At 48.5% G+C, this 20,614-nt stretch overlaps 2 protein-coding genes across 10 annotated transcripts in view; both read left to right on the top strand.

The window, feature by feature from the left end:
- The first annotated feature begins 1,534 nt into the window (after positions 1–1,534).
- On the top strand, positions 1,535–10,005 carry ARRDC1 (arrestin domain containing 1). Of its 2 annotated transcripts, none has more exons than XM_080928024.1 (8): positions 1,535–1,670; positions 7,642–7,752; positions 8,304–8,354; positions 8,450–8,604; positions 8,752–8,934; positions 9,034–9,207; positions 9,287–9,725; positions 9,805–10,005. In XM_080928024.1, exons 1-8 carry the CDS (start codon positions 1,553–1,555, stop codon positions 9,873–9,875), a joined length of 1,302 nt encoding a protein of 433 aa, XP_080784150.1. In that variant the 5' UTR covers positions 1,535–1,552; the 3' UTR covers positions 9,876–10,005. The 2 variants fall into 2 exon arrangements, with proteins under 2 accessions (XP_080784150.1, XP_080784149.1); XM_080928023.1 differs by having other exon boundaries at positions 9,031–9,207.
- Positions 10,006–15,772: 5,767 nt separating this feature from the next.
- Positions 15,773–20,614, top strand: part of EHMT1 (euchromatic histone lysine methyltransferase 1) — a gene marked incomplete at its 5' end in the record, with an annotated part of 130,325 nt that continues 125,483 nt past the window's right edge. For 7 of the 8 annotated variants that reach the window (XM_080928039.1, XM_080928042.1, XM_080928038.1 and 4 more), the window contains one exon: positions 15,773–15,835. In XM_080928039.1, the coding sequence (XP_080784165.1) occupies positions 15,773–15,835 (63 nt within the window). The remainder of the gene's footprint in view (positions 15,836–20,614) is intronic. The other variant, XM_080928043.1, reaches the window with a different exon arrangement.

Genomic DNA, 20,614 nt, shown 5'->3' with positions numbered 1-20,614 from the left:
CTTGCATCTGGGCTTGAAACCTAAGGTGTACCACCACACCCAGCCTTCTCCTTTTGTTGAGAATCAGATTAAATTCTGGATCACGTCCCCACCACCTAGCAAAACTTCAGTTATCTGCATACAAGTTTTTTTGTTTTAGCCCTTTGATTCCCCTAAATTGGGTATGGGGGCACCAAGGCTATGCATGTCATGGCTTCTACCACAAAACGCTTTGCATCTTCCACTGAGGAACTCTTTGTTAACCGTTCTGGTAACTGCCGCTCCACTTCATTTCCTCCACGTTTAACCAGCCAGCAGGGTCCCTGAGGCATCTCTGTCCTAGACTAGTACAAGCGATCCTGCCATTGTTCTGTTCCATTGGGTATAGATTCCCATCAATTTCTAAAGGACCAGTCAAAATGAAAAGTAGCAAATACTGGTATGGCCTCAGGCCAGCACATCCACCTATAATGGGTAAATATGATCTAATACAAAGCGCTGTATGTGCGTTTGTAGTTTAGGGACCCAGAGCCTTGCTTGATCTAGGCAAGTGCTATACCACTGAGCCAACCCCCTCCACAGTGACCGTCTTGTAATATATCATATAATTAGATACAGCACCAAATGAAAAAATTCAGGATTGCTTAAATTGGCTTTCACACTATAGTTAATATAGAACAATAAATTGTGAACAGATGAATTTAAGACCTTTCTTCCAGTTCACAACGAACACCAAGACCTTTTTAAAAATGTGATTTAGGCTGGTGGCGGTGGCACAAGCAATTATCCCAGCACTCAGATGGCAGGGCAGGACAGAGCTCTCTGAGTTCGAGGCCAATTTTGTCAACAGAGCGCGGTCCAGGGATACACCCTGTCTTGGGGGAAAATATGATTCAGAATCGGTCCCTCCTCTGTCCGCGTCTCCTCACTCCACGTCCCAAGTTTTGCAAGGGTCTCTTGTTTCTGTCCTGAGCTTCTCCCTACTCAAGCACCGGTGTTCTGGGGCGCTACTGCCCACCACACCTCAGTAAGAGTGCATAGCCGGGGACCCACACCGCCGGAGCACCGAGCACCTCTCGTAGCCACCTAGCGTTGAACATGGGTGTCAGGGGACCCGCTTTCGCTTACAGGTGAGCAGTCCTCACGCCTGAGCACCAGAATCTTAAGGATCCCGTGAGGGTCTTAGACTAGAGCGTACCGGACGCGTACTCCGTAGCCCACCCTGCTGGTCTGGGCGGGCCTTCAGGCTAGGGCAGGAGCATGACTGGCTTGTTGGGACCAGGTGCTTGTGTTAAGGGAGGCAAATCTAGGAAAATAGGCGGGTCCTTGTGAGGCGTGTCCTCATCCATGGGCGTGTCCTCTGTCGGAGATCAGCTCTGGAGAAGGCGGGCCTTGGATCAGAAAGGGGCGGGTCTTTGGGATGAGGGTGGGTCTTGGGGAGGGGCACCAGCTAGTATTCCCGCCCAGGCGGGTCCTGCAGCCTGGGCGTGTCCTCTGTCGGGGAAGGGGAGGGGGGCGGGCCTCGAAGCCACTGCCCTAGCAGGCGTCAGACCGCGGCGCGGGAGACCGCGGTATGGGGAGGGTGCAGCTCTTCGAGATCCGCCTGAGTCAGGGCCGTGTCGTCTACAGTCCTGGGGAGCCGTTGGCTGGAGCGGTGCACTTGCGCCTGGGAGCGCCATTGCCCTTCCGAGGTGGGCCGGGGATCCCCTCGGGGGAGAGTGGGTAGATGCGTTCTTACCTGCAGTGGGGCGGGGCCTCGGAAACCGTGCGATCAGTGGGCTCCGCGACTGGATTCTGTCTCCAGGAAGCCCCGGGTTACGACGGAACCGCGGGCGCCAGGGACAGGCTGTTCTGGGAGGCCCACGGAGGGCAGGGCGGGGCAGGCAGCTCGGTAGCCCAGTCCTTCCGCATCTGTCCCGTCCTGTGTTCTCTGCCTAGGCGGCCAGAGTCTGCGAGGGCCTAAGTGCTTGTTCACTATGCCCAGACAACCCTGGCGGTAGAAGCATGCAGGCCTTCAGTCTTCCCTTATTCAGTTGTCCAAGCTCCGCTGCACTCTGCACCTGCTGGACCCCCTCCTAGAACCTAGTGAGCTCCGGGTCCTCTCTTTTCCTCGTCTCCAGGCTTCTATGCAGGACCTACTTCAAAGACAGTTCTGGTCCTAGTGTGCAGGTTCCCAGCAGGATCCACAGGGTACCTTCTTACTTTCAGCTTAAAGATTGTAGTTGCTGGCAGGGGGCCCTGTTCCGCAGGGCAATCCCCTTGCTCCTGTCCTAAGGCCTTGTGGGAGCTGAGCTGAGTCCTTTGCTGATGCTAGGGATCAGGTTGCTGCTTTGCCATTAACAGGGCATTCTCAGGTGCAGCCTCCTTGGTGCTGCGTTCACGAATAGGGGACCCTGTGTGGGATTTGATGACTTAGTTCTCCGGGGTCAGGTGGGCGCTGTTGTGACCTCTGTCTGGCACTGACTGCAAGATTTTATGAGTGTCCCTGCTTGGTGCTCTTCTACTTTTGTTTTCCCTGAGAACTGCCTGGCTGCCTGGCCAAACCACAGTTGTGTACAAACACTTCTGGTGTCTGCTGAGGATGGAGAGCTATCCTCCTCAGCCATCCTAGGCTCCGCATGAACACCTGAACCCAGCTCAAGGAGGAATCTGGATTGTAGGTCCCTGTTAGGCTCTGATTTTCTTGAGGCTTCTGGTTAGGATCACATTACTTATTTTTATTGAGAGTATGTGGTTTGGGTGAGAGCTGATGTTGATTTTGAAGAGGCTTACAGCATGATAGGTCAGCTCTTCCTGAACCCAAGACAGGTACCAGAAGTGTAAAGAACTCCACACTGGCTGAGGGGAACATGGTACAGGCCACAGGCTTGTGGTTTGGGGTATAGCAGAGAGGCCCTATCTAGAACTATTTAGTTCTTCTTTTCTGTCATTTTCTCCTGACAAGACATGGGGTGAACAGGCTGTTGCCAAATACAGTGTGAGGATGACCTGTCTCCTGGCTTCCTTGCAGCAGGTAGAGAGTAAATGGACAGCTGACCTTATAGGGGCCAGAGCCCCAGCTGATGGTTCCAACTGCGAAAGTGCCCAGGATCAGGGGCTGGGGCTGGAAGGTGGATCATTTATACTGCTAGCCGTTGGGATTCTCTTTCTCTCTCCCCCAGTCCTGCTTGGGATAGAGATAACCATGGTTCTTATTTTCCTTCATTCAGAGGATACCTGTTGAACTTCTGCTAGGCCCAGTAGAAGAGCCCCACCCCACTCCTCTATTCTCAATGAGTACTGTCTTGAGATTTTCAGTTTGGCTTATGGAGTACTTGTTGATGGTGACTGGCACCCATCCGAGAGGATAATAGCTCTGAGGTGATATGGAACACAGCTGACCCAGGAGAGCAGCAGGACCTACTGTATTTTTCTTATGGCTCTCTACAGCCCGTACCCCCCACCCCATAGATGGAGGTCTTTCTACTTGCTTTCCTTCTTCTGAATCTTTTCAGGTGCTAGGAATTTAATTTAGACCATGCTGGATAAGTGCCCCACTGAGCTGAGCTCCCAGCCCTCTTTTTTTTTTCCTGTTTTTTAGACATTTATTTTATTGCAATTGTTTTTGTTTAGAAACAGTATCTTTCTGTGTTGCCCAGACTGACCTCAAGCTTGCGATCCTGACACAGGCTTCTAATGTTGATGCGTGTGTGCACCTCCACTCCTTTTTATATAAATTAGACTTATTCATGTTATTTTCCATGTGTACATGTTTTGTCTGCATGTGTGTGTGTGTGTGTGTGTGTGTGCGCACAATACTCGCTTGTGTGCCGTAGAATACAGAAGAGCATCAAATGTTCTTGACCCAGAGTTAGACGCGACTCTGGGTTCTGGGAATGGAATTTGGGTTTTCTGCAAGAGGAACAAGTGCGTGTAACTCCCAAGCTCTCTCCAGCCTGCAGTTTTTTATAGGTAGCTGTGTTTTCACAGGACCCCAGAGGTAGCTGCCCTTGTTAGTCTGTGGTACAATCAGAAGCAGGACAAGCACAGACTTAATGGTACAGTGTGTTAGCTGGTGGGGATAGTCAGGTTCAAGACCTTTGGACCCGGAAGAAGCATGGGAAGGTTTTCTTCATGGCACGTGGTAAGAAGCTGCTAGAAGGTAGAAGTACCCATTGGGGAAGAAAGTGCCCGTTGTCTCCGTGGGACAAAACACACACCAAGCTTTTCTTTAGAGAACCAGAACTGCTATAAGATGGAGGAAACCTTTAATCCCAGTATGCGGGAGGCAGGAGAAGGTGGATCTCTGTGAGTTCAAGGCCAGCCTGGTCTACAGAGCTAGTTCCAGAATAGCTAAAGCTATACAAAGAAACCCTGTGTCATAAACAACAACAACAACAACAACAACAACATAAGAGCAGCTTCCAGTCTCCAGTGGTGAACACCTGCCAGTTTGGTGGTCCCTAGTCAGTTTGGTGAGTGTTGACTGCCTTTTATTATAGTGAGAAACACTCTTAGGAGTGTTTTTTTATAGTTGGTTGGCACCTTAAGGTATATATTGTTATGTAGGCTGCCATTGGATGCTCTGCAGTAGAGGACTGATAGAATCCACTTGCCCTGGTTTCCTGGCTATGCTTTGCTTCAGGGCAGGAGCCTGAGGGGACCATGGCTGCTTCCCAGATACCTTTGCATGAGAGTGGAGGAGGAGTACTGTAGAGATATTACTGAAAAGCAGCATGGCGTTATTTAAAAAGAGCCATGTCCAGTGTCTTGCAGGAGCAGCAGCAGAGAGACCACCTCATATGCTCAGAACTCCCTCATTTCTCAAGATAGCTTATATAGTGTACGGTTTTTCCTGCTCCAGTGGTTTGAGAAGGTACATACCTGGCTTCGGGCATTGTCCTTGGCCAGGGAAAATGGTTCTTGGAGGAATTTTCTGGGGAAATGTTTACACCTTTATTGTGATGCTACTGAGGCAAAGGAGAACCTCCAAATGTTTCCTTGGGGGAGCAGAGGACATAATGTTTGCACGCCCTTTTCCTCAGTCACAAGAGAGTACGTGACACAGGATGTGTTCACCTCAGGGGCTAGAGGATGTCCACACTGGCAGGGTCTTCCCAAGAGCCCTGTAGTGTGGGAAATGCCTGGCATTGGAAAGATCAGAGTTCAATCCCCCTTCTCCCAGTTTGGATGTGGCTTGTTTTCCTGGAATCTGGTGGTCTCATGCTCCTTTGCCTGAACTGTAGGAGGTCCAGGTTGGGTTGATTGTTGTTCTGAGCTGTGCTATGAGGGACTCCTGATGAAGCATTGTAGGCCTGGAGACCTGACAGGTGTCCTGGGATGTACAGGTGCAAACACAGAAGCTGGTCTGGTGTCACTGTATGGCTTCTCTGTCCCCTTCCCAACATAGGTCAAAGTACTTAGCAGTTGTCATTCTGACCAGTAAACATGTAAGTCACCTGGGTTTCCCCTGGTTTCTAGTGTGGCTGGGTATTGGTTTCTGTTGTCTGTGGCTACAAAAGGTCATTCAAATAACAAACCACCCCTAAACTAAACAGCTAACGTAACCAGTTTGCTATTGCTCCTGCACCACTGAGTATGGAGCATTTGAGTAGCACCGTGCCATTTATTGTAGGCACCCTCAGCACTTTAGGGAGATGTTCCCTTTGTGAAGCTTCTTGAGTCCTCTAGCAGATCTTTGAACCTCCACTTACCCTGTCATCTCAAGAACTATTTCCTGGCCTATAAACGCCACTACTGTTCAGACTTAAAGTGGGCCACTTTGTCTTCAGAGGCCATGGCACCAGGAGTGTGTGTATTTCAAACCAGGTTGGAGGTTAGAGGTTTGAGGGCTGACTTGTGACAGACAGACATTGGCACTTCCAAGGATATAGATAGTAGTACAGCAGGAATGCTGGACTATCTCAAGAGTAGGAACGGGTGCTGGCAGCCCTCAGGTGAGGGAGTGGGTTAGCCTGTTAGCATTCCCTCTAGGATCTGCCTAACAGTTACCTAGCAACAGCCAGGTAGGCCAGGCTTGCTTTAAAAAATGACTATTTGGCCTCTCTCACTGACTTCTTTCTCCCTTCCCATGACCCCAACTAAACTTCATTTTATACTAGACCCATCCCATGGCTGGTACCTCAGGATGAGGATTGCCTCAACATGGGCCTACTGGGGCACCCTCTCCAACCACACCATATGGCACTTTACAAAACATCAGAGTGCACCTGTGGAGAGTGCACCTGTGGAGAGTGCACCTGTGGAGAGTGCACCTGTGGAGAGCTGTGTGGATTGAGGATGAGCTAAAGGTTTATAGGATAAAGTTTGTGGGTGACCAGTGGGATACCTGGACCATGATGCAGGGACACTATACATGAGCCAGGTGTGATCAACTTCTAGGTGCTTGGATTTCTTTGTTCTTCCTGCTTAGTGGCTTTGTCACAAAGTTGAAAAAAGTTTGAATTATCTTCCCCTCTTGTGACCCTGTCAAATAAGTCTGGGAAAAGGGCTGAAACCATGAGTTACCTAACTACAGGGAGAAGGGTGTTACTTCAGGGTGCCTCTCTTGGATCCCACATACATCTTGTTGGAGCCCTGTCTCCTGTGACCAGATTCAGCTGTGCTCCCTCATTCTGCTGCAGCTACCTGACCACAGTAGGACCAGGATGTATTTGTTAAACAGAGGAATGTGAGCTCTGTCTTTAGTGCTTCTTGCTCTGGGTGCTCCCACTAGTGGGAGAGGACCAACTACCTCATGGTGTAGAAACTCAGCCTCCTGGGCACTACTGTTCAGGAAGGAAATCAGGGTTTGCCTTCCAGGGCTAGATTGTTGACTCGCTCAGACAGGTTTGACTGCATTCCCACAGGGAGAGGGCTGGCGTTTGAGGAGGGGCAGCTCCTGACCTAACTGATTTGCATCATGAACAAAGGGTAGCTGGGTTTTTATAGGTCTGGCTAGAGGCTGAAATAACCTTTTTGAGGGTAGCCTGGGGATTATCTAGGAGAATATTGGCCTCCTACCGTGTCTGCAGGGCTGATGAAACACTGCTTAACAATTTCCTTGCCAGCCTGGTTCCCTGGGAGAACACCAAGATTGGGAAAGGCCAGGAGGTATTCTTGGGAAGATGACCTGTCTGCCTGGCCTTCTGCTGGCCAGGTTGCTTGACCCATGGGTATTAGAAAAAAGATAAAGAGTAGGGGGGTATGTTCTATGGAGGTGTGGTGAGGTATGGGGGAAGGGGGATGCCTCTGGTGGACCCATGTTGAGGCATCCCTTCCCCCTGAGGGACCAACCACATGATGGTATAGAATAGAATAGAGTTTATTCAGGGCATGGGGAGGGGAGTTAAGAGGGTAGTAGGGGCAGAGAGAGAAGAGGAGAAGAGAAGAGGACGGCTATGAGCACGTGGAGAGAGAGGAGGGAAGGGAATGGGGAGAGGAGGGACAGAGGGGTAAGGGCAAGAGAAGAGAGCAAAAGAGTGGGGGGGGCAAGCAGCCCCTTTTATAGTGCCAAGTAACTGTGGGGTGGAGAGTATTTGGCTGTTGCCAGGTAACTGTGGGGTAGGGTGTACAGAATCCTAACAATGGGTACTTCCAGACCTCCATGGAATCCTGTGCTGGGGACAGGGAGGAGCCTATGCCATCAGCTGGCATAGGCTTATGGCACCCTTCCCCTTACAGCTATCCGGGTGACCTGCACGGGTTCCTGTGGGGTCTCCAACAAGGCCAACGATGGGGCATGGGTGGTGGAGGAGAGCTACTTCAACAGCTCCCTGTCACTGGCTGACAAGGGTGAGTGTGGGAGCCAGCAGTGATCACAGGGGGTCAGTCTGTCCCTTCCCTTCCCAGTAACCATCTCTTGGATTCCCGCTTTCTGGTTCTGGGTCTGGGTGGGCTCTGACGCTTAGTGTGACTGTCTCTTTCCTGTCCTCTACTCTCAGCCACCCTCCTGTTTTTTATTTTATATTAAATGTATTCGTTTTGAGACAGGGTTTTGTAAAGCCCAGGCTGGCCTTGAGCTTGCTGTTTAACAGAGAATGCCCTCAAACTTTTTCTGATTTTCCTCCTCCCACCTCCCAGGGGTGTGCTACCGTGCGTGGTTTGCATAGTCCTTGGAAGTGAACTAAAGCTTTGTGTGTGCTAAGCACTCTACCAACTACATTTCCAGCCCCACAGACTCATTTAAACCAAGCCCTTGTATATAGCCTGTAGCTCCTGCTATGGTCATGCTGCTACTGTGCTGGAGACAGTAGTGTGGACTGGTGGATGCAGTGTCTACTTCTGGTCTGGCACTGTGGCCACTGTGGATTTCTCTGGTTTGCTCCCACCTCCTGTCTCTGTAGGAAGTCTGCCGGCTGGAGAGCACAACTTCCCCTTTCAGTTCCTGCTTCCTGGTGAGTGGAAAGCTTGTGGGGGACAGCAGCCTTGCAATGGACAGACCTTCGGGTGGGAGGTGCTGGGTGCTAGCCAATCCGTATTATCTCGGTAGCCACAGCACCCACATCTTTCGAGGGACCCTTTGGGAAGATTGTGCACCAGGTGAGGGCGTCCATCGACACTCCACGTTTTTCCAAGGATCACAAATGTAGCCTCGTGTTCTACATCCTGAGCCCCTTGAACCTGAACAGCATCCCAGATATTGAGGTAAGGATGGAACCGAGGCTTCCTTGGTTACCTGCACTCTTCTTGGACCAGGCACCCAGGCCCTGTTTTAAGCTGGTTACTAGTGTCTAGGGTAGCCTGAGGTAGTCTATGCTCGCTTGACAAATTTTTCCCCCCTTTCCCTTCAAGCAACCCAATGTGGCCTCCACTACCAAGAAGTTCTCCTATAAGCTGGTGAAGACCGGCAGTGTGGTTCTCACAGCTAGCACTGACCTTCGTGGCTATGTAGTGGGACAGGTGCTGCGGCTGCAGGCTGACATTGAGAACCAGTCAGGCAAAGACACCAGCCCTGTGGTGGCCAGCTTGCTACAGGTCAGAGCCATCTGGGTCCCTGAGCCTGTCCCTTTCCCATGGGACAGAAGGGGTGGGTGCTGGCCTGCCCGAGCTCACCGTCCAGTCTTTCCTTAGAAGGTGTCCTACAAGGCCAAGCGTTGGATCTATGATGTGCGGACCATTGCAGAGGTGGAGGGCACAGGCGTCAAGGCCTGGAGGTGTGCTCAGTGGCAAGAACAGATCCTGGTGCCTGCCCTGCCCCAGTCAGCTCTGCCTGGCTGCAGCCTTATCCACATCGACTATTACCTTCAGGTTTGGTGTTGCCCAAGGCTGGGTAGTCTGAGGCTAGGTGGCCTTGGCCTGACTCCTCAATACCTCCATTTTTTTCCAGGTCTCCATGAAGGCACCTGAGGCAACTGTGACTCTCCCACTATTTGTTGGCAATATTGCTGTGAACCAAACCCCACTGAGCCCCTGTCCAGGCTCAGGGTCTTCTCTTGGGACCTTGTCCCCAGTGGTGCCCTCTGCACCACCCCAGGAAGAGGATGAAGCAGTAGCTAGTGGCCCTCACTTCTCACACCCAGTTTCCCTCTCCACCAAGAGCCATTCTCAGCAGCAGCCACTGTCGGCTACGTTGGGTTCTGTGTCTGTTACCGCCGTTGAGCCCTGTGTTCAGGTTGGAAGCCCTGTTAGACACTCTCTGCACCCTCCCTTGTGCATCTCTATAGGTGCCACTGTCCCTTACTTTGCAGAAGGCTCTGGAGGCCCGGTACCCACCACCAGCGCTTTGATCCTCCCTCCAGAGTACAGTTCATGGGGCTACCCCTATGGTGAGTGGGAATGACAGGGACTGGGGTGAGAAAATGAGAGTGCCCTGAGCCCCTTGTAGATCCTTCTTTCTCCCCACAGAGGCTCCACCATCCTATGAGCAGAGCTGTGGTGCTGGTGGTACAGACACTGGCCTGATCCCAGGGAGCTGACCCTGGTGTGCTGCTAACCCATGCCACCTGCTTCGGTGGTTCTGGCCTTTGCCCTGGCATGGGATGTCCAGGGTCTCGTGCCTTTGCTCTCTACCTGGCCCAGCTACTCAGGACCTGCAGCTGTCGGGACGACCCCTTGTGAACCAGCCACTTCTGGCTCCTCTGGGATTAATCAGTCCTCCTCAGAGATCTGGGGCCTTGAGAGACTGTATAAATAAAGCTTTATTTGTAGAGCTGGGCAAGTGGTTGGCCTTCTCGCCCTACAGTCTAGCCTCAAGGTGGCCCCACTGTACGAGCTCCGCCCTGAAGGCTGAAACCATCCAAGCTGCTCATTTGACCCCCACATCTGAAAGATACTCCTCCCTCTCAGAGCTCCTCCCCTTATCAGATCCTGTAGGATGCATCCTTGGGCTTTTCCCCTGGCCCTGCCCAATCCTACTTCAAACTCTATTTCAAGCCTATTTCTCAGTTCACTGGTGCCCTGCCTATGGGCTCCTTTACAGTCCCCGAGAATGCAGCCTGGATAGTGCTGTGCTGTTCACTCTGTCCTTTTTCTTTCTTTTCTTTTTTAAAGATTTATTTATTTATCTACTATATGTGAGTTCACTGTAACTATCTTCAGACACACCAGAAGAGGGCATCAGATCCCATTACAGATGGCTGTGAACCACCATGTGGTTGCTGGGAATTGAACTCGGGACCTCTGCAAGAGCAGTCAGTGTTCTCAGCCGCTGAACCATCTCTCCAGCCACGTCCTCTTTTTAAAGAGTGCTTAAGGATGTTCCTGGCATTCTTTGGGACACACTCTGGCTTGCGTTCCAAACTATTGTTCTAGGAACCCACGTGGTAGAACCTCCTACTCTTAGGCACGAGGCCACTTTCAGCTCTGAGCATTGTGCCTTTCTTTATTTACCATTGTTGTACACACAAGACCTTGGGACCATGATCTAGGGCCTCAGAATAAGAAGGAAAGACAACAGCTCCCTGCAACAGCATTTCAGAGGCACCCTGCAGTCCCCTTGGTCTCCATGACAGGTCTGGTCTGTTGTCCTTGTAGTGTAATATGTGCACTGGAAGTGGTTATTGTGGTGGTTGTTAAATTCTATCTCTCATGGGGAAGAGCCTCTTGCAGGCATGGTGGCCATCTTGCCTATGAAATCAGCCAGGTCACAGACTTTTAGCGAACAAAGTGCAGTAGAGAGCAGAATGCTGGCAGTGCCCAAACAGCACCCCACTTGTGCTTACCGTGCTGATCCTTAGGCATTTGTCTGCTTTTCACATCATTTAGCCAACTCAGTTTACACCCTAGTGTCAGAAGGTATCTTCTGAAGTACATCGTCTATTGCTCAAAACATGCCCTTCACATACCTGGCTCACATTTGTGTCTGTGGGTCAGGAGGGTCCTGGAGGAAGACAGAAGGTAGGCCGCAGGTCTCCACACACCTCCTGGAACCAGTGAAAGAAAAGCTTGGGTCTGGATCCTACCTCCTCTCAGGCTGGCTGTAAAAATTCAACTCCCTTTCTTTGGTTCACTCACTTAGGAAATGGGAATAGAAATGGGCTTGTCTCTCAGAGCTGTCAGTATGGACACACTTCACCTGTCTAGAGCAGGAGCACTGGTAGGTAGGCAGTGGGACTGGCTGTAGTGTAACTGTGGCTGACTGTAGGTTGGGTATTAAAGGGCCTTTAGCCTTCCAGCAGTTTCTGTCACACCATATGTGCTTGGTCAAAAGTCTCCCCTGGGTTTTAACCTCTTAAATTTTTTTTAAAATTCTGTTTATGCAAGAGGGTATTGTTGTGGGCAGTAAACACAGAAAACAGTGGTTATACACGATAAGAGTATAGGAGCCCGACATAGTGACACACTGTTAATTATAGCACTTGGAGGCAGGAGCAGGTAAATCTGAGTTTGAGGCCAGCTTGGTCTACATGATGAGACCCTGTCTTAAAACATCTGGACTGGAGAGATGGTTCAGTGGTTAAGAGCACTGACTGCTCTTCCAGAGGTCCTGAGTTCAAATCCCAGCAACCACATGGTGGCTCACAACCATCTATGATGGGATCAGATGCCCTCTTCTGGTGTGTCTGAGGACAGCCATATACAAAAAAAAAAGTATTTTAAAGAACAACAAAAACTCCAAAACACCTGACTGAAATAAATAAGAGAAAGCAGAGAAAAAGACAGCGAGGATAATGGATGAAAATGGGTAGGGGGAAGAAGATGGTTTTTCTGAGGCAATGATATTTAAGGTACAAAGGCTAGTAAAGGAGAAAGCTATGCAGATAACTGAGACAAAGGATCTCAGGGAAAAGACACAAGAGGCTCCACTCTAGCCGCAGGATGAAGAGGGGCGGGGCAGATGGCTCAGTTTCCCATCATCTCCAGAAAGACTGTTTGCCAGTCCATCATACAAAGCCTTAACAGTTCAGTTGTCCCAAAGAATCCTTGGACACCAGTGGAGGCTGTCCATTTCCTGCTCTGTGTGTATAAGAACCCACAGTGGCCAACTTAGCAGAGCCATTTTCCAGAGTCTGTCTCGTGATAGTCTAGACTGGTCATAAAAACTCAAGACTTCCTTAATAAGACCTCACTTAGCTTCTCTTCGAAGTCTCAGATGGGAAAGACAGAATCGTTCATAGAGATCAGGTGGCCTAAGATAGTTCATGTGGCACTAGGTTTTCAGTCTAGTGAAAGTTACTGGTCTGTGGGGAAAGGGAACACAGGAAGCTTGTGTCGTCTGGCAGACTCCGGGGTAACCAGGGAGAGCACACCTCTCAACTGGAACACTCCATGCTAACTGGGGTCAGTATCTCTCCATTTAGGAATCTCCACAATCAGGGTGAGCTTTCTCAGTAGCATACACGTTTCAGACAAACCCTCCTATCCAGAATATCCAGTTTGTATTCTCATTAATAAGGGTGAGGGGGTGGCCAGCTGGGACATTTCTTCCTGTTGGAACAGCCCCCTCTTGTGGGGGGCAGATATGCTACTTAAGAGATTACTTTTCTTCCCTTGGATCATCTTCCCAACAGAATCCCCTTTGTGTACTCAGACTCATCTTTCCTAAACAGAATGTTCACTACAAAGTTGACACAAACCTCTTACTAGGATTCCCTCCTCTCAGCTGTGACACTCCCCCTGACCTTTTCATCTAGGACCTTCCTCATGTCAGACCACCATCTTTTACCGGTGTACCTCACAAGCAGAGCAACCCCATCCCTAGGCCCCGTACTGAGGCATCCCCCAGGATACAACTCACGGTATCTACTTTTTGGGAAAACCAAGGAAAAAAAAAACTGTGTGACATAAGTTTAAGACTCAAAGCCTTAGTGAGGTACTGGTGGTGCACACCTTTAATCCCAGCACTTGGAAGGCAGGGCCAGGTAGATCTCTGCGTTCAAGGCCATCCTGGTGAACAGAGTTCCAGGATAACTGTCTGAAACCAGAACACTAAAGGCCCTGTGTTGGTTGCCCAAGGCAGGCTCTCTGACCAACTTACTAGAAACCAATTTAGAACAAGAAGATTCAGCAGTGTCTTCTCATCTGCAAGGAGTATGTTCTAAGACACCCTGTGGATGTCCAAAACTGCACATAGCATAGCATTTTGTTTATATTTTATTTTTATTTATAGGTATGATAGAGGTTTATAAATTCAGCACAGGAAGAGTTTAGTACAAATAATAATATATCAAGTTCGAGACTAATTGTAACAAACTTACATGAATGTGGTCTCACTTCCAAATGATTTTTGAGTTTTGCTCTCCTTTACAGGGACTTGAGATGCTACAATGACAGAGTGACGCTCTGGCACACGGCACAGGCACTGCCACACTGGTTCATACTGATCAGCAATGTCTGGAGCATCCGTTGTTGCATCATGACTTGAGATTTGATGTTGGTAGCAGATGATAAAATGAGTAAGGATGCTCAACAGTAGAGGTCACCCTCACCCATCTGGGGACTTTTGGAGAAAAAAACATAACGGAAAGTCCTCTGTCTTTACAGTTTTAATTCATTGTAGTGCTGAGGCAGAAAATAGTCTTTTAGTGACTGTACAGTGAAAAGTTTAGTTTTATAAAATGTTTGCTATGCTAAATGTGGTGTAGGCATACCTCTATTCCTTCAGTAAATGGAGGCAGGAGGAACACTGAAAGTTCGAGGCTGTCAATGCTTTGCACTGAGACCCTGCTTCAGGAATAACACAAGCTGTTTATGGTGGAGTTTCCCAGTAGGATTTGCTGAAGGAGGCAGAGGCAGGAGGAACACTTGAGTTCAAGGGCAGCCTGGGCTACACATGGGGGCTGGAAAGATGGCTCACTAGTTAAGAGCACTGACTACTCTTCCAGAAGACTGGATTCAATTCCCAGCACTAACATGGAAACTCACAACTATCTGTAGCTCCAGTTCCAGGGGCCCTGACACCCTCACACAAGCATAAATGTAGAAAAACACCAACACACATAAAACAAAACAAAAATCCTGAAATAAATAGAAAATTTAAATCAGTCTGTAGTGGTAAGGCCTGTAATCCCAGCTATAAGAGAGGCTGATAGAAGGACAGCATCAAGGCCGGCCTCACCAAGGTCCTGTTGGTTAGAAAGAAAAGGAAAACGGAAAGGACTGAGGTTGTAGTTCATTGGTAGAATGCTAGCCTAGCATGTGAAGTCATTTGCCTTCTTTTTTTGTTTGTTAACAGAGTCTCTCTATGTAGCTCAGGGACCTAGTGCTGAGATTAGAGGTGTATACCACCATGTTTGGCTGTGCTGGTGACTTTACTACTGTGCTCCATCTTAGGTACATATCCCATAATTTGTCCCCTAATATTTAGAAAATTTGAAACATTCCAGCCACTTTTGCTCATTCGTACATTCCTGCCTCTGCTTCAGTTTCTTCATCTTCCTCAGATGATGGAAGTTCTCTAAGTACTTTCACCTTACTCCTCTTTTTTCCAAGTCTGCTTGAGATGTGGTAGCTTCAATTGTACAAGAAAGCTCTACACACACACACACACACACACACACACACACACACACACACACACACACGAGTCCAGACCTCTCTGAATCTATATAGCCAACTCTCACTTGCAATAAAATGGCTTGGTGCCCCCTCTTTTTTAAGGTACCGCCTTTCAGAAGTCTTCATACAGCTTCAGTGCTCATCACTGGAACACATTTTTCACATCCTTTATCTACATATCTAACTCCTTTCCATCTTAGCACTTATTCCCCGTGGCTGGAACTTTTGCAATGTGAAGTTCGACAGCAGGGCTAACATATATTTCTTTCCCAATTTCATTTGAAGCGAGTTCTTAGGGTTCTTCTCTTAGATACCCCATCGTTAAGACTTATTTATTTGAATCTTCTGCCTTTCCACTTAAAGGGAGCACTTTATGGTTCTCTAGCAGTTTGGAAAGGTCTCATCACCTTCCTTGCACTTTGGGGTCACTGTTAAATAGAATAAGGGTTGTCAGGATTCAAGTTAATAGAGTGGAAATCCAGCGGGCTACCGACAGTCAACAAGCCTCTAGAAGGGTGCTCAGCCAGCACACAGCGGAACCAAACGGAAAATCGATCTTCAAGGCTAACTCAGAACTGCGCCTAACTTGAAATGCTGGGCTAGCTTATCTCTGTAACTTTCTATGGAATATTGGTGGACTGCAAGTAAATGAGTGGGAGCGAAACCAAGGAAACGACAAACAGAGCAACTCCCACTGGTGAACTCTCAGCTCCAGGAGCCCAGGTTGAATTTCAGCGCGCAGGCGCCACCTGGCCTCGCCTCCAGACGCAGGCGCCTCACGGCTGGGTTCCAGTGCGCAGCCGCAGATGCTAGCGCAGGCGCAGGAATGACCGGCCAGCCCCGCCCCGGCCCTAGGCCGCGAAGCGCGGGCGGGGCGATGGCGCGCGGGAGGGGCGGGGCCACGCTGCGGGCCCGGGCCATGGCCGCCGCGGATGCTGAGGTGAGGTGCGGGGCCGGCTGTCGGCGCTGGGGCGCGGGCCACGATTATGCTGGCAACAGCCTCGGCGAGGGGACAGGAACCCAAGCGAACCGCGAGCTGGGTGGGGCCGCGCGCCCCCGCCGTCTCGGGCCCGGCGGCGCCGAGGCCCCAGCGTCCGGCCCGCGCTCCGCCAGCGCGCTTTGTGCACGGCGGGCCTGAGCAGCGGCGGCGGCGGCAGCAGCGCGGCGGACGGTAGGAGGCCGCGGCTCCGCAGCCCGCAGCCCGGAGCTTGACTGCGGCCGGGTCGGAGCGGGGGTGGCGGAGACAAAAGGCAAAGTGGAGCGGGCCAACTTGTGCGCGGTGGAGGTGAGGCGGGCCTGTGCCTGCTGCCCCGCGCCGTGACCTTTCACTCGCCGCGAGAGCGTGGCACCATCTTTAAGGAAAAGTTGGCCAGTCCCGCGCGTCTCCCGCGCACAAAGCCGCTGCAGCAGGGTGACCACGGGCAGCACGCTCGACAGAGGAATGTCTGCGTACCCAAGTTTATTTCTTCACCGATGGCACCAAAGCGGCGGAGGACGGCGACTTAGCGGTCTTTTGTTCGCGTGGTGGCCTTCCCTCTGCTCTTTCTGCGGGATAGTTTGCTTCCTGGTTTTTGCGGCGTAAACGTTATGCCCGGGTGAGAGGGGCCGCTGTCTTCCCGGAGCTGGGAAAGGCCAGCAGGAGTCGGGGGTCCTCAGAACGCGCTCTAGTGTTGTGTTCGTAGGGCCGAAGTACGGGGCCGGTTTGGAAGAAAGTATAACCTAACAGTTTTCCTCCGATATTAGCTCCGGGAATAGTTAGCTTTTGGGACTTCCAGACCTCAGAAAGTGAAGGTGTATTGAGAAGCTGACACATGCGGTGTACAGGCTTAGGAGTACATTTTACCTCAATGTGTGGTCGTTGCTTTCTTTTTTCCTTCTCGCCTTTCTGAGGGGTATTTATATAAGTGAATGGCTAGTTTGCAGATCTAATGGAAGGAGGATTTGTTGAGTACTTATAACGTTCAAGAACTGACTTAGGCACCGAGAACACATATGTACATGCGATAATCTAAGTCATTTCCTGGAGTATAAGGAAGGAGAGACATAGTGATTCTCAGTCATTTATGGAGCACTTGTGTTTCAGGTGTTGTTTAAAGCCCTCGGAGAAGTTACCCCATCCAGTTTGTATAATGACTCCTGCAGCCTGTATTGTTATTCCCTATTTAGCAGATGAAGATAGTAAGACTTTGCAGGGGTTAAGTAACTTTGCTTGATCAGTTGTAGGCCTGGCCATTTTTCTTTTCTTTTTAAAGACTTATTTATGTATACAAGTGCACTATTTGCATGTACGTCTGCATGACAGAAGAGGGCATCCAATCCCATTTAAGATGATTGTGAGCCTGTATGTGGGCTGGGAAATAAATTCAGGACCTTTAGTGCTCTTAACCACTGACTTACTGCTCCAGCCCCTTGCTTTGCCATTTTTCAATGCTAGACATATAGTTGGTGTTTATATTGGTTAGTGGTAGTGCATGCTTGTTATCCTAGCACTTGGGAGGCCAAGGCAGGAGGATTGCATGTTCCAAGCTACCTGTTCTTAGCTTATTTCAAACCTGCCCCTCTCAGCCCCAGAAGAAGGTGGGTTGTCAGTGGCTTCCAGTGTCTCTGATTTTACAGGCAGATTACATAGATTGTGTGTAGGGTGAGCTTGTGCCTGGTCCCAGCCCCGCTGTAGGCATTTTGTGCATATTGTATCTTGAAAACATGATGGTAGTCTTACCAAGTAGCCTTTCTGGTATTCCTTTTGCAGGTGAGGCAACAGGCACATAGGATTACAGAGTTTTTGATGCATTAGAAGACACAGGCTCTGTGTCTACCGAGCCCATGCTCCTTAAACCATGTGTTACACCTGTGTGGATTTATGATTTTTAAGTGTTTATCTTGGAAGTACATGACAGGGTGAGGGGCCCCTGTCTGTAATACAGTACTATGGAGTTGGACCTACATGAGTTTGTCCTCATTGAATATTGAAATATCTACTGGCTAGGGTTCACAAATTGGGGGATGATTAACCCAGTAGAGCTGACACTTGAAACTTACCTAAATATGTTTTTATGTATGTGTCATGATTGTATCCCCATCTTCCCTTCACCCCAGCTCCCAACACCTTTTCACACTGAGAACTACTTAGGTAGTGGAGAGGTTTATTAATATATCTCCTATTCTCTATTTGTAGGTTTGTGCGGGCTCCTCCACTTCTTGGGTTTAAATGTATGTCCTAATCACAGAATCCTACTGTGTCCGATGCATAGGCCTTTTGTCTCAGCAAAAATGTTATCTTGCAGCAGGAGGGCCTACCAAAACAAAATCTGTACTTAATAGAGTATCTAATGTGTACCTTTTTATTAGGATTAAAAAATTGCTTAACTTTATGTGCATGAATGTTTTGCCTTTATGTATAATTTTATGTGTATGAATATTTTATATTCTGTGTTCCCATGTCAGGTGTCAGTGGAGGCAGTGGAACCTTTAGACTGGAGTTAGGGTGGTTACGAACCATCAAGTAGGTGCTGGGAGTTGAACCTGGGCCTCTGAAACAGCAACAAGTCTCTTAACTTCTGAGTTATCACTCCCAGTCCCGGTGTTTGCTTTTTATTTTTATTTATTTATTTATTTATTTATTTATTTATTTATTTATTTATTTATTTATTTTTTGAGATAGGGTCTCCTCACGTGTCCCAGCTGACCTCTCATTTGCTATGCCCCTAATGTTGACCTTGGTCTTCCTGGGTGTGTATTATGCCTGTTTTTGTTTCGCTTTATTATTACATTTTAATTGGGATGGAAATGCATAATAATGATTTTAGTTCATGGAAGCTGAAGCAGAAAGATCATAACTTGGGTTAGCCTGGTGTACAGTAATTAAAATTTGTCTTAAAGAGTAAAAACATCCACATGTGGTGGGGCACTCTTTTAGTCCTGGCACTCAGGAGGCAGAGGCAGGCGATTACTAAGTTCAAGGCTAGCCTGGTCTATAGAAGGAGTTAGTCTAGGACAACCAGAACTACGCAGAGAAAAAGTATCCTTTAAAACAAAAGAAAACCAGCCACCACCAAAAACTAAGCACCAACCCCCTTGTTTTTTAGAATATATAGATATATAATTTGAAAAGTCAGTGCTAAGAGACATTATTGAAAGCTCTTTAGTCTTCTACAAAGGCAGCAGCAACTTTGTTTCTGTATTTTTCTGACTATATGCTGGTGTTATGTCTCTACTTCCCAGCTGTAGGGATTATCTGTGTACTTCCAGTAATAGAAAGTGAGCATTTAACTCTTCTACACTCTGTTCACCTGCTAGCTAGAACGGACATTTTCTTGGCCTGGTGTCCAGCATTGTCTTTGGAATTTGGCCTCCCTTTCCTGCTCTCACTCTCTCTATTCCTTCGGGATGAAATATATTTTCTAGTAGCTGCTTACATAGACAGCGGGCCTGAGGATGTGACTCAACTGATAGGGTGCTGGTCTAAATGCATACCTGTCATCTCAACCTTCTGGAGGTAGAGGCAGGGAGATCAGATTAGGTCATCCTCAGCAATTTCAAAAGTTTAAGGCATTTGAGACTCTGTCTCAAAACAAGCAAGTAAACAAAAAACTCAAAAAACTAAAAGAAGGCTCCAGTGACACAGAACCTTTTGTAATGTCTAAAAATGTAGATCTACTTAGTTCACCACTATCACACTTGAAGAGAACTTTTGGTTAAACATGAAATAGCTGCTTGGAAGTCAATTTGAAGTGGTGTGTGTGTGTGTGTGTGTATGTGTGTGTGTATGTGTGTGTGTGTGTGTGTGTTTAAATGTATGTCCAGGATCAGTGAGGATTTGAGGCCAGTATGGTTCCAAGGCTTTTATCTCAAGGAAGTGCCACAAATACTTAGCAAGGACTGTACTGCTGAGCTGCACCCTGACTGTTCTGTCGCTGTTGTAGTTTGAACCCCCCACCCACTCCCAGTGCTCTGGAGAGCAAACCCAGGGTTACAGGCTCTTCTGATGCCACTCAGCTCTAGACCCAGACTCCATTTGATTTTTAAGTCATTACTATTGTTTTTTCCCTTGAGACAGGGTTTTTCTGCTTATTACTGGCTGTCCTGGAACTCACTTTGTAGACCAGGCTGATCTTGAACTCAGATCCATCTGCCTCTGCTGAAATTAAAGGAGTGTTCCACAATGACGAGCTTTTTCCTTTTTAATTTTGTTTATTTATTATCTTGATCATCATCATTTTTGAGACCGCATGGTGTAGACTGTCCTTGAGTTAATTTGTAGTTGTACAGTTTCCTTGTGCTGGAATTGAATCCAATTTTATTTATTGAAAACAGGTTTTGCTTGTTTTTGTCTTTTGAGACAGGGTCTCTGTATGTAGTCGTGGTCTATGTAGACCAGTCTGGCCTTGAACTCAGAGATCCACTTGAGGCGTGGTTTGTACTGTAACTTAAAAGCTTGTGTGTATGCCTGTGTGTAGTGTGCTCAGCCTGGCTCTGCTCCTGAGTGCTGGGATTAAAGCTTGCACCATCGCTGCCTGAGTAATATTTTGTTTTGTTTTAACACAGATGTACTTTACCCTTTAAAATGTAACAATATAAAAGCCTATATATATGGCTTTTAAACTATAATTTATTTTTTATCTTTACAAATAATGCTATAATGAATGTCCTTAAATTTTTCTTTTTTTTACAGGCTGGAGAGATGGCTAGGCAGTTAAAGAGCACTGACTGCTCTTCCAGA

The sequence above is a fragment of the Micromys minutus genome (genome assembly GCF_963924665.1).
Source record: "Micromys minutus genome assembly, chromosome: 13".
NCBI lineage: Eukaryota > Metazoa > Chordata > Mammalia > Rodentia > Muridae > Micromys > Micromys minutus.
The sequence above is the reverse complement of the archived record's forward strand: the minus strand, read 5'-3'. Positions and strand labels throughout refer to the sequence as shown.

Bases quoted from the DNA above. Each gene is read 5' to 3' on its own strand.
- ARRDC1 (XM_080928023.1), top strand. From the start codon at position 1,553: ATGGGGAGGGTGCAGCTCTTCGAGATCCGCCTGAGTCAGGGCCGTGTC. The intron at 1,671-7,641 runs GTGGGCCGGGGA...TTCCCCTTACAG, and splicing joins AGCGCCATTGCCCTTCCGAG to CTATCCGGGTGACCTGCACG. The intron at 9,208-9,286 runs GTTTGGTGTTGC...ATTTTTTTCCAG, and splicing joins ACATCGACTATTACCTTCAG to GTCTCCATGAAGGCACCTGA.